Source organism: Aedes albopictus, chromosome 1 (assembly GCF_035046485.1).
Source record: "Aedes albopictus strain Foshan chromosome 1, AalbF5, whole genome shotgun sequence".
Lineage (NCBI taxonomy): Eukaryota > Metazoa > Arthropoda > Insecta > Diptera > Culicidae > Aedes > Aedes albopictus.
The window spans coordinates 271,325,201-271,340,961 of NC_085136.1; the positions used below are offsets into that span (position 1 = coordinate 271,325,201).

At 45.0% G+C, this 15,761-nt stretch overlaps 1 protein-coding gene across 3 annotated transcripts; it reads right to left on the minus strand.

Moving 5' to 3' along the window:
• Positions 1-1,995: 1,995 nt before the first annotated feature.
• On the minus strand, positions 1,996-4,464 carry LOC134287409 (uncharacterized). 3 transcript variants are annotated; one of them, XM_062849212.1, is made up of 3 exons: positions 2,229-4,464; positions 2,099-2,163; positions 1,996-2,045 (listed from the first exon to the last, which is right to left on the minus strand). In XM_062849212.1, exon 1 carries the CDS (start codon positions 4,063-4,065, stop codon positions 2,329-2,331), a length of 1,737 nt encoding a protein of 578 aa, XP_062705196.1. In that variant the 5' UTR covers positions 4,066-4,464; the 3' UTR covers positions 1,996-2,045; positions 2,099-2,163; positions 2,229-2,328. The 3 variants fall into 3 exon arrangements, with proteins under 3 accessions (XP_062705196.1, XP_062705191.1, XP_062705193.1); XM_062849207.1 differs by having other exon boundaries at positions 1,996-2,163; XM_062849209.1 differs by having other exon boundaries at positions 2,099-4,464.
• Between the last annotated feature and the right edge of the window lie 11,297 nt (positions 4,465-15,761).

A 15,761-nucleotide genomic window follows, 5' to 3' on the forward strand; every position in this document is an offset into this window, starting at 1 on the left:
CGAGCGGGGCGAAGTTGGTTACCATGAGGAAGTTCCGGTTCGCTTCGTTCTTTCGGGCGGTCCACACGGGTTGTAACTTGGTGGACTGTTCCGGGTGGTTGATTGGCGACCACCGGTAATTTCGCTTCACTTGGCTAAGCGACCTCACTCACACTCCGTTTTGCTACCCCTAGGGGCGGGCCTTGGCGGTTGCACGGACTCGAAGCGAAAGACTGTCCTTCGACGAAATTGGTGGCTCAATCGCCACGATGCCTTGGGCTGTCGACTCCGGTCGACGCTCCACTTTACTCCAGCCCGTACCAAAAAGCGCCACAGCGCTTTTTGTACCAAATTCTCAACTAAAACTTGAGTAGCGATCGCGTAACTAGACGGAGACTACGTCACTAGGCTTTATAACGTTAGTCAATTATCACGAATCAAAACTCTTCAAATAGCAAAAATAACTTCTAAAAAACTGTAACGCGAAAAACTACTACTCTCCAGCCGATATGCGAGCGAAATGCACGAGCTCAAGTCATTTTCCCAACATGAAACCTATCTAAACAATCAACATATTATCTCTAGAAATTGCGCCAACGACAAATTCGAATGGCGAATTAAGAATTTGGCGCCGGTCTAGATTCGTCAAGATGGTGTAACTGAGATACATATATTCAGGAGCCATTGCTGCACTCACTACGTCTTTTTATGGCATTGCTATAGCCGAGACACAAACCTTATACCGACAAATTATTTATATTTACAAAACGAACAGTCACAAGCAAAGTCAGGTTATGTTATGAATTCAAATGCAATCGTATTATTTCTCGTCAATTTCTACAAAAGCAATTACTTAATGAAAACCTAATTAAACAAATTATATACATAATTTTGCTTAAAAAGAGAAAAACGTCAAAACCGTTTCTCTCAAACCGTTTCGTCATCTCAAATTCAACTCAATCATATTCAAATACTACTATCTTATTCAAGCGTACTAAGCTAAATAAAATATATGAATTCAAAGCAAAATTATTTTACTTAAAAATAATAAAAACGTCAAAACGTGACAGTACTACATTCAAAAAATTTACTGCACATGATAGATTACCATGTAGATAACATATCGTACACACCTAGAAAACACCATGTAATTTTAGGTGTCCTGAATTGTCTTTTTTGTCTTCAAAGACACAAATTTAGAGGTCAAACATGTAAATTTGCGTCTTCGAAGATACCCCAAAATGAAACTTGTTTGTTCTTGCGTCTAGCAATCGCTAGAACCGATTCGATAGATAAAACATATCAAAGTAAAATATTGAACTGAATTCGAACCAAGGATCGGTATATTCACCTCACTCCATTCAATTTCACTCCTCTTTGCTGAAGCGAATCGAGAAAGATGCAGCAAACGGATTGTCGTGATCAAACACGCAACCCCATCACCAGTGGGAAGCGATGCACAAGTAGCTTGACATGGATATTCGTTGCCATTCGTCGCAGTTCGGATCGCAAGCGAATGAATGAATGGCGAAGAATGCTAGTAAGCGATCGAAGCAGCTATTAACATAAGTAGAAGAGAATTTCTGCCTGTAATGCACACATTTTTAGTGCATTGTTGTTGAAATGCAAGATTAGCAAAGAAAATAATAAACATTTTTTGAAAACATCAAAAATTCCTATGAACAATATTACTCGTATCACTCATGAATCGCATCACCGCTCAATCACTTGCGATGCGAATGTGGACGAATGTCGCAAACTTCAGTTGATCTTCAATTTACGTGTTGTTTAACTTTCATATTTTTTTCTGTGTATGTATAATGAAAGAAGTTACTGTTACACCCATAGACTTTAAAAACTAAACTCACAAACAGTTTGGATGACCTAGAAAATCCCGACTGATCTAATACTGCCTTTTGAACTTTCAGAAGACTCTCTGGTTTTGAACGACTGTAGGCGTACTTTCAGGTTATGTTTAGTTGGCGATTCAGTCATCAAATTGATTGAAAACGATGATTAAATTTTCATCCAACGTTTCGCTTCGTATGGAAGCTTCTTCAGGGACTCTAAAAGTGTAGTTTATTTACTGTTTGTTTGTCATTAGTGCTTAATTTCTTACCAATTTGTATCGTTTTTTTGTCTAGTCGGATTTGTTAAACGTTGAAATGTCAATATTGCTAGAGTCTGTTGTGGATATTTTACAAAGATTATGGTGTGATTTGTGTGAAATATTTTTAAAGTGTACTTACAATTTGTTTTGGGGGTGGTAGCATTACGGAAAGCACTAATTTAGCAGGGTCAACTTTGGATGAACTATCTAGTTTGGAAGTGTGTCAATAATATTATGGTCTATGGTCTGTTTGTGTTAGGTCTATTGGTGTGATTTGTTTTGGTTCTATTTTGAGCATTCTTAAATGTGTGTAGTATTCCTGCATAGGTTGCGTGTAGATTTTCTGTGTCCGATCGTTTGTTTACTGTTTTCTCAGTGTTGTATATGTGACAACTCTCTAGGAATTGGAGGTTGGTTGATTTGTGTGTCTTGTCTACTATTACTACTTCGTCTAACTTAAACGAGTGTTCCATTGCTGCTGCGTGGTTAACTAATGCTGTCTTCTCTCTGATTTCTGCTATTGCTCCGTCCCTGTTTGTGTGTCCCTCCTCTCTCAGCTTTTGCAGCTTCCTCACGTTTGATCGATGGCCAGAGAGCGTGCTCTTTAGTTTTGTTGTTGTCATCCCAATATAACATGCATCACAGTCTGCGCAGTCTATCCTGTACACTACATTGCTCTTTTCCCCTTGGCTGATTCTGTCTTTCACCATGGGTAGAATCGAGCCAACTGTTTTTGCCTGCTTGTGTGCTATGTGTATATTGGGATATTCTTTTCGTATGGTTTTAGTTATTTGCTCTGTTAGGCCGTCGATATTGGTGAGTGAGCGGAAACATTTTTCTCCAGTGTCCTCTACGCTCACTTCCATAGCTGTATTTGGTGTTACTCTTCTGTTTATTCGGGTTATGATTCGACTGGTTATTTGTTTTGGATAGTCGTTCTGCTTCAAACGGTCGTGTATGATGCTGTTAATTGCTGATGACTCCAAGTTTGTCGAAAGTTGGAAGACTCTCTTAGCAAAATTCACCGCAACATTCATCTTTGTGTGCATCGGATGACATGAATAATAATTCAATATTCTTCCGGAAGCCACGGGTTTTGCGTACCATTCGGTGACGACAGTGTGATCCTCTTTCCTAATTAGCATCATGTCTAGAAAGGGTAACCGTCCATCTGTTTCTGTTTCGACCGTGAATTTTATACTGGTGTGTTGTTGATTGAATATCTCTCTCACTTCGTCTATCTTGCTCGGTGGTAGCACTAAGAACAAGTCATCAACGTATTTTTTTATGTATGGGATCGGAAACCCAGTGTTTTCCACTGCGTCGTTCAGTATGTCTTCCATGACGAGATCCGCAATTACAGGTGATAGGGGATTCCCCATTGCCGTTCCAAACACCTGTTTGTAGTATTCTCCCTCAAATACGAAGTAACTACAGTCGATGCATAGCTCTACTGCTTCCCAAAATAGATCTAGACATATAGTTGTGTTCTGGGTGATGTTGACCCAGTTCTTGAAGATGCTCCTTCGGACGAGTTCTTTTGGGATGCAGGTAAAGAGGGACACGACATCAAACGAGACCATTATGTGGCCTTCTGGAATCTGCACATTGTTGATGAAAGCGCAGAATTCGAATGAATCTTTGATGTTGTATTTACTGGTAATGGATGATTGGATAATGTTACCAATAAATTTGGATAAGTGGTACGTCGGGGCTGTCATGCATGGAACCACTGGCCGGAGAGGCATATTAGGTTTGTGGGGTTTGGGTTGTCCGTAGATTCTAGGACAGACCGCCTTGTACGTGATCAACTGTGTTGCTGTCGATCGATCAATCAAGTCCAGGTTTTGCAAGCGTCGTACCAGGTTGTTGTTTCTCGCTTGAAACGTGGATGTCGGGTCTCGTTTGATTTTTTCGTAAGTTGTTTCGTCGGTGAGCATAGCCTTCATTCGCGCGGTGTAGTCCTCTCTCTCCATGATCACAGTCTTATTCCCCTTGTCCGCCTTCAACACCAACAGAGTGGGATTTTGTCGGAGGAAAACTCTCGTACGACGCTCCGCTTGTTCCAACTGCTTGTTGGTGGTTGAGCTGTGTGGTCCCTTTCTTGAGCGATGGAGGAAGTTTTGAATGTTGTTCGCTATCAAACACCTGGTTCTCTCCTGGACATCCGCATCTGGATTCGTTTTGAGGATTCCTTCTATGTCTGCTATTAGATGATATATTGGTGTTTCGCCCACGCTCGTGAAGGGGAGTGCGAATTTCGGTCCTAGGCTCAGTAGTAGTGAAACCTCGGGGGGAATTGAGACACGAGTTGCATTGAGTAGAGCTTCGGCGTTTGTAGTTGGATTCTCTCTCTGTAGGCCTGATGCTGCTCGCTCGGTTAGCCTTCGGAGTTTGTTGTTGGTTGTTTCGCACATGCTTCGGATGTTACGTAATGCTACCACCCCCAAAACAAATTGTAAGTACACTTTAAAAATATTTCACACAAATCACACCATAATCTTTGTAAAATATCCACAACAGACTCTAGCAATATTGACATTTCAACGTTTAACAAATCCGACTAGACAAAAAAACGATACAAATTGGTAAGAAATTAAGCACTAATGACAAACAAACAGTAAATAAACAACACTTTTAGAGTCCCTGAAGAAGCTTCCATACGAAGCGAAACGTTGGATGAAAATTTAATCATCGTTTTCAATCAATTTGATGACTGAATCGCCAACTAAACATAACCTTTCAGAAGACTTACTGGACATGATAAATACAAATCGTTCTTTTGTGTAATGAAAGAAGTTACCGTTACACGCGTAGACTTTAGAATCTAAACTCAAGAACAGTTTGGATGACCTAGAATATCCCGATTGGTCTGATATTTTCTTTTGAACTTTCGATGGACTTACTGAACATGACAGATTACAAATCGTAGATTTGCATTTTCATAATAAAAGAAGTTACCTTTACATACGTAGACTTTGAGATCTAAACTCAAGAACAGTTTGGATAATCTAGGATATCCCGACTTATTTGAGACTATCTCTTGAACTTTCAGAAGACTAACGGGACATGGTAGAAATCGTAGCTTTGCATAATGAAAGGAGTTACCGTTACACCTGTAGACTTCAGGATCTGAACTCAAGAACAGTTTGGATTACTTGGGATATCCCGACAGATCTGATACTGTCTTTTAAACTTCCATGAGACTTAGTGGACATGTTATTTTGGAAATCGTAGCTTTGTATAATGAAAGAAGTTACCGTTACACGCGTAGATTTTAGGATCTTAACTCAAGAACAGTTTGGATGATCTAGGATTTCCAGAAAAAAATATTCTGCATCATATTCTACCTTTTCTATGTTGTTGAGCGCCAAAACCTTAGAAATACGTACAAAGAACTCCGGCTTCAAAGGGTTAAATTGGACCGTCTTTTGTCTGCTTGTTCCTTCTCTTACACGGATTTCTTGTAATCGCTTCCGGAAATATTGCATCTCACCATTCTGGCCCAGCAATGTACATTTTCATGTTCATTTTAGTTGTTCAAACTTCGAAGGTCCAAATGCAGTTCTCTTACCATCCCATTACGACCACCTCCAGAGCACGAACGGGGAGAAAATTTGAGACATATTAACATTTCGATGCGGCTTGGATGCGGCTATTTTCGGTGCAGAGATGCCCTGTTGGCATGGATAAATATTTAATGACAGGTGCAGGAGCGAAACGTGTGCGAAAAATAAATCCCTTGAAAACAAAAAAAAAAACGCTGCAACCTGCCAAATTGTCCGAATTGAGGAGGATCCTCGACATCAACGCATCACCACAGCGCGCCCCGATGGCCATGGTCAATTATGAGAATTATTAGCATCTTGCTCACAACAACAAAGGGAACCCGTCTCGCACACAGGGTTCCCGATTGCCTTCCTGGCCAACGACGAGCCCCATCCCAGCGCGAAACTTCACCACATTGAATGGTTGGTTCCTGGCCTGCTCTAAGGTTGCCGAAGGGAAAGATCGCACCGGGCCCTGCACCATGATAAGAGTTATAATCAGCTATTGTTGTGCGAAGCGGACCTGCTGGCTGGTGGTTGAATTTCTGTGAATGTTGCGTTCTCGCCAGGGTCGTCGTTTGGTTGGATCGTGCTCGCCTTCGGGGTTTTTCGAAGTTTATGAGAGTTGGTTGTACATTGGAGAAATACTGCGTCCAGCGTCGTCGTTACATGGGTCTCTGTACAGAATTTGGGAAATGTCACGCCGAGGGCAACCGACACTTACGGAAGGGACTCATCGTTTGAACCTTTGTGCTGTTGAACTGAGTGATGCAGTGCCCGTTCACTCTGTGACAGGTCTTGTCATCTCAAATTGTGGGTGTTGTGCAATATGGGCTGAGCATTTCGAATGAAAGTTCTTGCATTTGATCTTGACATAGACGAACACGAAAATGCATTTTCAGGCTATTTAGTTTTATACATTTGCTTCTCTTCTTGGAGTTTCAAAAGGAATGGAGTCAAAATCTTAGATTCGTGTTTGACGAGTTCTCCTCTAATCTGATATTGTTGCAACTGTATAAAGTATCGTTATGAGACTTTCATGAGGGTTTTGACTGGATGTTTTGGGTGGCTTTCTCAGTCCTTAAGTCGAGAACGAATTGTTTTCTACTCTCCCGACGTTTCGGCCGAAGGGTTTTGGCCTTTCTCAGGGGTCGTAATGTCTATCGTCTCCCGTATAGATAGTTGGCTAACCATCGATTGTAGAGTTCTGCGGAGTCCAAAGTAAGCACGATTTCCTACCACAATGCGCCTCTGAATTTCTGTGCTGGTGTCGTTGTCGGCGGTCACCAGTGAGCCCAAGTACACGAATTCTTCAACCGCATCAATTTCATCACCGTCGATATAAATTCGGGGTGGCGGGCACGGTGATTCCTCCCTGGAGCCCTTTGCCATCATGTACTTCGTCTTCGACACATTAATGACTAATCCGATTCGCCTGGCTTCACTCTTTAGTCGGATGTACGTTTCCGCCATCGTCTCAAATTTATGAGCAATAATATCAATATCATCGGCGAAACCAAGCAGCTGAACGGACTTCGTGAAAATCGTTCCACTCGTGTTTATCCGCGCTCTCCTAATTACACCCTCTAAAACAATGTTGAACAGCAAGCACGAAACACTATCACCTTGCTGTAACCCTTTGCGAGATTCGACGGGACTTGAGAAGGTCCCTGATACTCGAACTACGCACATCACTCGATCCATCGTTGCCTTGATTAATCGTATCAGTTTATGCGGAAATCCGTATTCGTGCATAATCTGCCATAGCTGTTCTCGATCGATTGTATCATACGCCGATTTGAAATCGATAACAAGTGATGTGTGGGCAAAGTGTATGTACAGCTTCCAATTGGTGCTCACGCAGTGCCCTAGTGGACAATAGAGCTGTAAATTAGGTTAAGTGATTGAAGAATAAAAAATTATCTCGGCTCATGTCGGCTTCTGGCACAAAGCCTGTGCGCGACCGGTTCAGCTTCTCGTAGAACTTTTGTGTGTCCTTAGCGTGGTGCAGCTCTTCCATCGCTTCGCGATCTCGTTCTTCCTGCTGGCGCTTCTTCATCCGGAAGACTGAGTTCTGCCTGTCCTGTGCCTGTCTGTAACGTGTCTCATTCGCTCTCGTACGGTGTTGCAGCATTCTCACCCATGCTGCATTCTTCACGTTTTTCAGCTGTTCACATTCGCCGTCGTCGTTTCTGTGTTTCGGAGTCGCGAAGCCTAGTGCTGTAGCCGAGGTACTACCTATTGCGGATCGGATGTCCCGCCAGCCATCTTCAAGTGTAGCTGCGCCAAGGTGCTCTTCCGTTGGTAGGGCCACTGCTAACTGCTGCGCGTAGTCTTGAGTCACTTCTACGTTACGCAGCTGCTCGATGTTAAGCCGCGGCGTTCGACTTCGACGCGTGGTGATAACTGTCGAAAGTTTTGAGCGCATGCATACAGCGACTAAATAGTGATCCGAATCCATATTCGCACAGCGGTATGTGCAGACATTGGTTATATCCGAGAAGAATTTACCGTCGATTAGAACGTGGTCGATTTGGTTTTCTGTTTGATGGTCGGGTGATCTCCAGGTGGCTTTGTGGATATCTTTGCGGGGGAAGAAGGTGCTTCGGACTACCATACCACGGGAGGCTGCAAAGTTTACGCATCGCTGGCCGTTATCATTCGATACGGCGTGTAGGCTGTTTCACCCGATTTCCTCCCTTCCTACCTGCGCGTTCATGTCGCCGACAACGATTTTCACGTCACGCGGCGAGCAACCATCATATGTTTGCTCTAGCTGCGCGTAGAACGCTTCATTCTCGTCATCAGGTCTCCCTTTGTGTGGGCAGTGGACGTTGATGATGCTGTAGTTGAAGAAACGGCCCTTAACTCTTAACATGTACATCCCTTCGTTGATCGGCTGCCACCCGACCACACGTTGTCGCATCTTGCCCAACACTATATTTAAGTCCTGTTCCCAGTTCATTGGTGGTGCCACAGTTTTGGTAGAAGGTAACCGCTCGATGCCCGCTTTTCCACACTTTCTGTCCAGTCCAACAAAGTTCCTGCAATGCCACGATGTCGAAGTTACGGGGATGTAGTTCGTCGTAAATTATCCTGTCACATCCTGCGAAACCTAGTGACTTGCAATTCCATGTTCAAGTTTCCAATCGTAGTTCTTATTTCGTCGCGTGGGTCTTTGCCGATTGTATGGAGTCATATTTTCTCCTATGTTATTTGCAATGTAGATGTTTACGGGTGGCTTATTGGGCCTACGCTAACACTCGTGTCTCGCCGGAGGGCCATCGAGCCAGTTCTGTTTAACGTCCCAACCGACACTGGGACGACCACGCTGATGGGGCTACCACCTTGGATCTAGCTGGGCGTGGTGCAGCGTTTCTTACTCAGCCGCTGGATACCAGAACAGACGGTGTTTGAGTCGCACTTCCTTGGTGAACAGACGCTCGGGTCGTACCTCCTCAATCTAGCTGAAGTCAGAAGGACAACAGCACCCAGGCTGCACTACTAGCTAAGTACACAACTCTTAGCTGGCGGTCTTTGTCATCGTTTGACGTGGAAGCATGAGATAGGAACTGTGAGGACCAGAGCTATGTTGGACGCTCTCCTTATCGACTCACCGTTTTGCAGCCCAATGAACTATTCGGCTTGGGTCTATTTGACCTAATGGTCTATTCAGCCTATTCGGCTTAATGACTTATTCGGCCCATTTACTAATTCAACCCAATGACCTATTTGGCCAAATAAAAACTGATGTAACAATATTTTTCGCCCACACGACCTTTTTTCGGCCAAACGACACATCGGCCTGGTGACCTCTTCAACCTTACAACATTTTCGACCTAATGACCTCTTCGACCTAATAACGATTTCGGCCTACCGATCTACTGGCTTATTTCGACAATACTGCAATAGATAAGCATGAACTCTAATTAAGATAAAATATGAATCCATTTACGTGATGGATCCATTTTAGTATCCCCGGTTCATTACTTAAATGGAGGTTTGAGTGTACTAACCCCAATTCAAGGTGTCAAGCGACTTGTGCCGAGGAATGACTGATCGAGGGGGTGAAAATATGATCGATCATTAACGGAGCCTGTGGGGTACCCGGGCATCCCCACAGTATTTTGTCCCTTACCGCGTTAATGCAGGGCTCTGGCGTGGTGGACATCTTTTTCCGTACTACTCGTGAGATTAATCCTGAATAATTCAAATAACAAAAATCAAAACCAAGGTGGAAGTGGTAGTGGCGACGCTAACCGCTCCACAAGAAGTGGGTTGGCGAGGTTCCAGTAAAGTAGAAGCGAGGAAGTAGATGTGGGAAGTTGAGCACGCAGCTCCAGCGTGAGAGCTTCGCTCCATGCCCCGGCAAGCTAAGCCGGTGGAGATACTGGACGGAGCGTAGTTGTTGAAGGCCATGAACCAAAAAAGAGAAGAACTGTCCGTAATCGAGGTGGCTGAGCAGCAGCTTGGCAAGATCATCGACTTTGCGTCCACGAAGTCCAACATCAGCAAGGAAAATAACGGCCCTGTTGCGACTTCGCAAGTCGATAGATGATTCCAAGCAGGATCACGTGTCTACTCAGTTTACTCAGACGGAGGCCTTCGCTTTCGCAGATAGTCCAAAAGGTGTGGTGGATGCGACTGCTCGTGATAAGCACTCGCAGAAGCGGGTGAGGCAGCCATCAGGTGAGGAGCTGCCAGGCGGTGCCCGCAAGGCTAGATGGATAATTACCCCGAAGGTCTACAGTAATACTGGGAACTCGGACCCCAGCCAGGCGTCCCAGATAGCTGGGAAGGATGCGCCTGAAAGGGCTAGCCCGTCCCAGATGGAAGGGAACAGGGGGTTGAGACCGTTTTTAGGCCTTCAGCAACCACAGAGTAGGGTGAACAACGGGGAGGACTCCCTTGGACGAAGGTCAAGTGTAGATCGAGGAAGTCAGGGACGCCAAATCGTGAAAGCGTAAAGGAGCTGGTGCCAAGCGCGAGAAAGGCGACGCGCTCGTCATCAAGACCGAACAGTCGAAGTACTCGGACGTCTTGAAGGCGATGCGAAGCGTAGCCAAGCTCGTGGATCTGGGAGCGGACGTGCGCAGTATCAGACGTACTCGTACGGGCGAGGTGATCCTGGAGCTGAAGCGCGATATGGAACGCAAAGGCGCCGCCTACATAAGTTTGGCGGAGAAGGTCCTTGGCGAAGGGGTAGAGGTGATGGCTCTCACACAAGAGGCGACGCTGACGGTGAAAAAAACTAGACTTGGTCATCGAAGTGGAAGTGCTCGTCACGGCACTGCGGTAACTGTTAGGCTACGGAAGGGGCTGGCATGGACACAGGTAGCTTTGGTCCAGCTACCTGTGGCGGGCGTAAGAAAGTCCGTTTTGTTTATTGGAACTTCTAATGGTTTTGGATTGCAGTCACAGAAATAAGCGTTGATTATTTTTACTCATCGCCGACGTTTTGATCCTCGGGTTTGGATCTTTTTGGGGTCCTGTGGTTTATTGACGGTTTTAATCTCGGTAATTGCCCATTTTTACTTTTTGTTTACTCGAAGTTAAACAACTTGTGAAGTGCCGTATTTACCCGGATGTATGTCAGGATTTTGGTGAAATGGCCCGCAATTTTCTACAATTTCAAACTGTTCATCCACAGTCAGGCCCTGAAGTAGATCCAAACCCGAGGATTGAAACGTTGGCGATGAATTAAAATAATCAACGCTTATTTCTGTGACTGCAAGCCGAAACCAATTGAAAGTCCGTTAAAGTAGGGAGGATTAGGGTAGGCTGGTGCAAATGCCATCTGACGTTCCAAGAGCCACCGGAGGTTTGTTTCAGGTGTCTGGAATCAGGACACAAGTCATGGGACTGCAAAAATGACTTTTTAGAGCAGGGGGAGCGACACTAGTTTTGCCAAGCCAAAAAAACCTCAAAAAAAAAAGCTGAAAAAAAGCTGAAAGTCGCTAAAACCCGCAAAATTTTTACGGGTTTTACCGTGTTTTTTCGACTTTTTTCGGTTTTTTGGGGTTTTTCGGCTTGACAAAACTAGTGTCGCTCCCCCCGTTGTAGAGTATATTTTGTAAAATTTTTAAAAGATTTAAAAATATGCAAGCATTTGGTTTGAGTGTCCTACAGAATTGAAGTAAAAGATTCTTAATAAAAAAATAATTTGTAATGTGAAAATTTATCAAGCGAATTGTAAAACAAAATAGAATGATTACGCCATAAACTTAATTTAGGAAAAACATGAGAAATTTAATCACAATTTTTGAAGCTAATCAGAGATTTTTTTGTGCCATTCAATAGCTCTGTCTAGTACTACATTGAAACATGTTATTGAAACTTCCTAAATACTTTGTCAAGCTCCAATATTCTGCAAGAAATTAAAAGCCTTTCAAATTTCATTAGAAACATTAAACTGCAAAAAAGTTGTAAAAAAAGTTCTTTTCTATTATCTAGCCATGCTCAGAAAAGATATAAAAATAATGTATTATTAACGAATTTTTATTTCTAGCCCGTCGACTGGTATACAGTTTCACCAGTGGCCCGCGGATGAAAAAGGTTGGGCAGGCCTGTTATAAACCATAGGGGGGAAAATCTGCACAACAAACACCCTAACAGGAAGGTTAGGGTAGTGTGGGGTCAAGGCCGTCTTCTACAACAATAGTAAAAGCCAGGACTACTCTTTTCTCGACCCACTAAAACACATTCCTATGGTCGCCAAAGTCTTTGTCTCTCCGGAACCATTAAGAAGGCATGGCTTCGGAGAGGGGCTAGTGCACATCGCACCCTCAAGGTTAGCTGTGTAGCCTGCAGCAACGAACATCAATGACTCGCTTTGGAGAGTCCATCACGGTAGCATGCTGGCGCTTAGCCAGTTTCCCGAGTGGTCCTCGCCACTCCCTTTGTCCTCGGAAGGCGGGCAGGGTCAACCCCGCCCGCGCCCAACTGCTTGGCAGACATCAAGAACTGATGCCCACGTGCAACCCGATCTGATCTGCTGAAGGCAAGGGTATCACTACCCTCCAGGCCCTATCGGCTGCATCAGAAGGTTGCTGACAGCAGGGTCTCCACGCTCGGGTCCAACCCAGTAAACCGACACCACGACACCACCACTACCGGGACTTCCTCTCCGCGGCCACTTAATCGCTGTAAGGGTCGATCCCGCCGATAACGGCAATTGGGTCGCAGATGAGTCCAGAAAAATGGCGGCGATATGGACGACGGGTAAATACCCCTTCCTGGAGTTGGTATCTACTACCTATGAGGGCTTCGTGGTCGCCAAAGTTAACGGGGTCTTCTTCTGTAGCTGTTATGTGCTTCCGCGGTGGCCGATCGAATAGTTCACGCAGATGCTGGACTGTATGATGAACGTGCTAACAAGGCGAAGGCCCGTGGTAATAGCGGGTGACTATAATGCCTGGGACGTGGAATGGGGAAGCCATTTTACGAACCAGTGGGGTCAGATCCTGCAAGTGACACTGACCATACTAGATGTCGAACCGGCTAACGTCGGTACCAAGAGTACTTTTTGTAGTCCTGGCCTAACTAGCAGTTCTAACTGGAGGGTAGACGATATCTTCACTCACAGCGATCACCTGGCGGTTCGCTACAGTATCGGCTACAACAACATCAGGCAGTGGGTAGAGGAAGGAGCGGCTAGGCCAAGGCCAAGCAGTCGCAGGTGGAAGACATCATACTTCGACGATGGGGTATTTAAGGAGGCGCTGCACCGTTAGCGAAACCTACTTGGTTTAGACGGCGACAAGCAGGTAGTGGTGCTCTCGCGTGCGTGCGATGTGACTGACCATGCCTAAGCAAGTCCATCCTAAAAATGGGAGACCACCGGCTCACTGGTGGTCAAAGGCTAGGCGGCGGAAGAGCGAAACGAACGGCGAGTGGTGTTCACCGCGGCCTATGTCGTGCTGAAGACTGAGACAATGGCAAGCTATGAAGAGCTATGAAGAGGCCTACGCTCAAAAAGAGCAAATGGGCTCAGTATTTTTGGATATTAAGGGGGCTTTTGATGCCGTTTGCGTTGATGTCCTTTCAGACAAACTCCACGAGTGTGGGCTTTCTCCGATTTTAAACAACTATTTGTACAACTTGTTGTCTGAGAAGCACATGTTTTTCTCTCATGGAACCTCGGCAACTTCACGAATTAGTTACATGGGTCTCCCCCAGGGCTCATGCTTAAGCCCCCTTCTTTACAATTTTTACGTCAGAGATATCGACGAATGTCTCGTGGAAAATTGCACGCTACGACAGCTTGCGGACGACGCCGTGGTCTCTATCACCGGACCAGAGGCGGAAGATCTGCAAGGACCACTGCAAGATACCTTAGACAATTTGTCTGCTTGGGCTGTAAAGCTGGGTATCGAATTCTCTCCGGAGAAAACTGAGTTAGTTGTCTTTTCTAGGAAGCGTGATCCAGCAGATCTAGAGCTTCAATTTTTGGGTAGGGAACTCACTCAAAGTCTTTCACATATGTATCTGGGGGTCTGGTTCGACTCTAAAGGCACCTGGGGAAAGCACATTAATTATCTGTATCAGAAGTGCCAACAACGAATCAACTTCATGCGTACACTTACCGGAACATGGTGGGGAGCCCACCCGGAAGATCTGATAAAGCTTTATCGTACAACGATACTGTCGGTTCTCGAATACGGTAGCTTTTGCTTTCAGTCCGCCGCGAAAACACACATACTGAAGCTAGAGCGTATCCAGTATCGCTGTCTTCGGATCGCGTTAGGCTGCATGAACTCGACGCACACAATGAGTTTGGAGGTACTAGCAGCAGTACTCCCTTTATCAGATCGTTTCGTGGAACTGTCGTTAAGGTTCCTCATCCGCTGTGAGGTGCTGAATCCATTGATAATTGAAAACTTTGAGAAGCTGATCGAACGAATTCATCAAACAAAGTTTATGACAGTGTACTACTCGTACATGACTCTGGAGGTTCATCCTTCTTCGAATGTTCTCAACCGTGATTGCTTCCCAGACTTCTCCAATTCCACTATAGTTTTTGATCTGTCCATGTTGCAAGAAATCCGTGGAATTCCAGATCCGCTCCGATCGGAGCACATCCCTAAAATGTTTGCAAACAAGTTTGGCCAAGTCAGTTGCGACAGAAGGTTTTTCACTGACGGGTCAAAAACAAATGATTCCACTGGATTTGGTGTATTTAATGAGCTTCATAGCGCCGCCCATAAACTTCAAAGTCCTTGCTCAGTATACATCGCAGAATTGGCGGCTATACACTACGCATTAGAGCGAATTGCCTCTCTTCCCTCTGATCAATATTTCATTTTTACGGATAGTCTCAGCTCAATTGAGGCTATTCGCTCAATGAGGCCGGTGAAGCACTCCCCGTATTTCCTGAGCGAAATTCGATCAATTCTGAGTGCTTTATCGCATCAAGCATATAACATCACTTTGGTTTGGGTCCCTTCACATTGCTCGATCCCGGGCAATGAGAAAGCGGACTCACTCGCCAAAGTGGGCGCTATGGAAGGCGATATTTATGACCGTCATATCGCTTTCAATGAATTTTTTTCGATTGCTCGTCAGCATGCCTTGGTTAGTTGGCAACAAAAATGGGATGCAGGAGAGTTGGGCAGGTGGTTACACTCAATTCTCCCACAGGTATCGAAGACGGCGTGGTTCAAGGGGTTGGATATGGGTAGAGATTTTATCAAGATAATGTGTCGACTTATGTCCAATCACTACTCTCTGGGCTCGCATTTCTATCGAATAGGGCTCACAGATAGCAATCGTTGTAGCTGTGGAGCAGGCTATCAAGATATCAACCATGTTGTGTGGGAATGTCCCGAATACGGTATTGCCAGATCCGATTTGTGTACGACTTCTTGAAGCAAGCTGAAGTCTTCGTCTGATATCCCCGTCTTGTTGTTCCACTTGTCCACCTCGTGTCTTTATTTGATATCCCAGTCTTGTTGCTCCACTTGTCCACCTCGTGTCCCTTCGAAAATCGTCTGTATGTATCGTTACAGGTTGTATGTCCACTCTACGTTTGACCAGCAGCAATACGCCACACCAAGCTGCCACGTGTCAATGAAAAGCCCCATCACCCTATCCTTTCCTCAAATATTGTTGTTCCCCCTAACCTC

Coding starts and splice junctions, on each gene's coding strand:
- LOC134287409 (XM_062849212.1), bottom strand. CDS start 4,065: ATGGAGAGAGAGGACTACACCGCGCGAATGAAGGCTATGCTCACCGAC.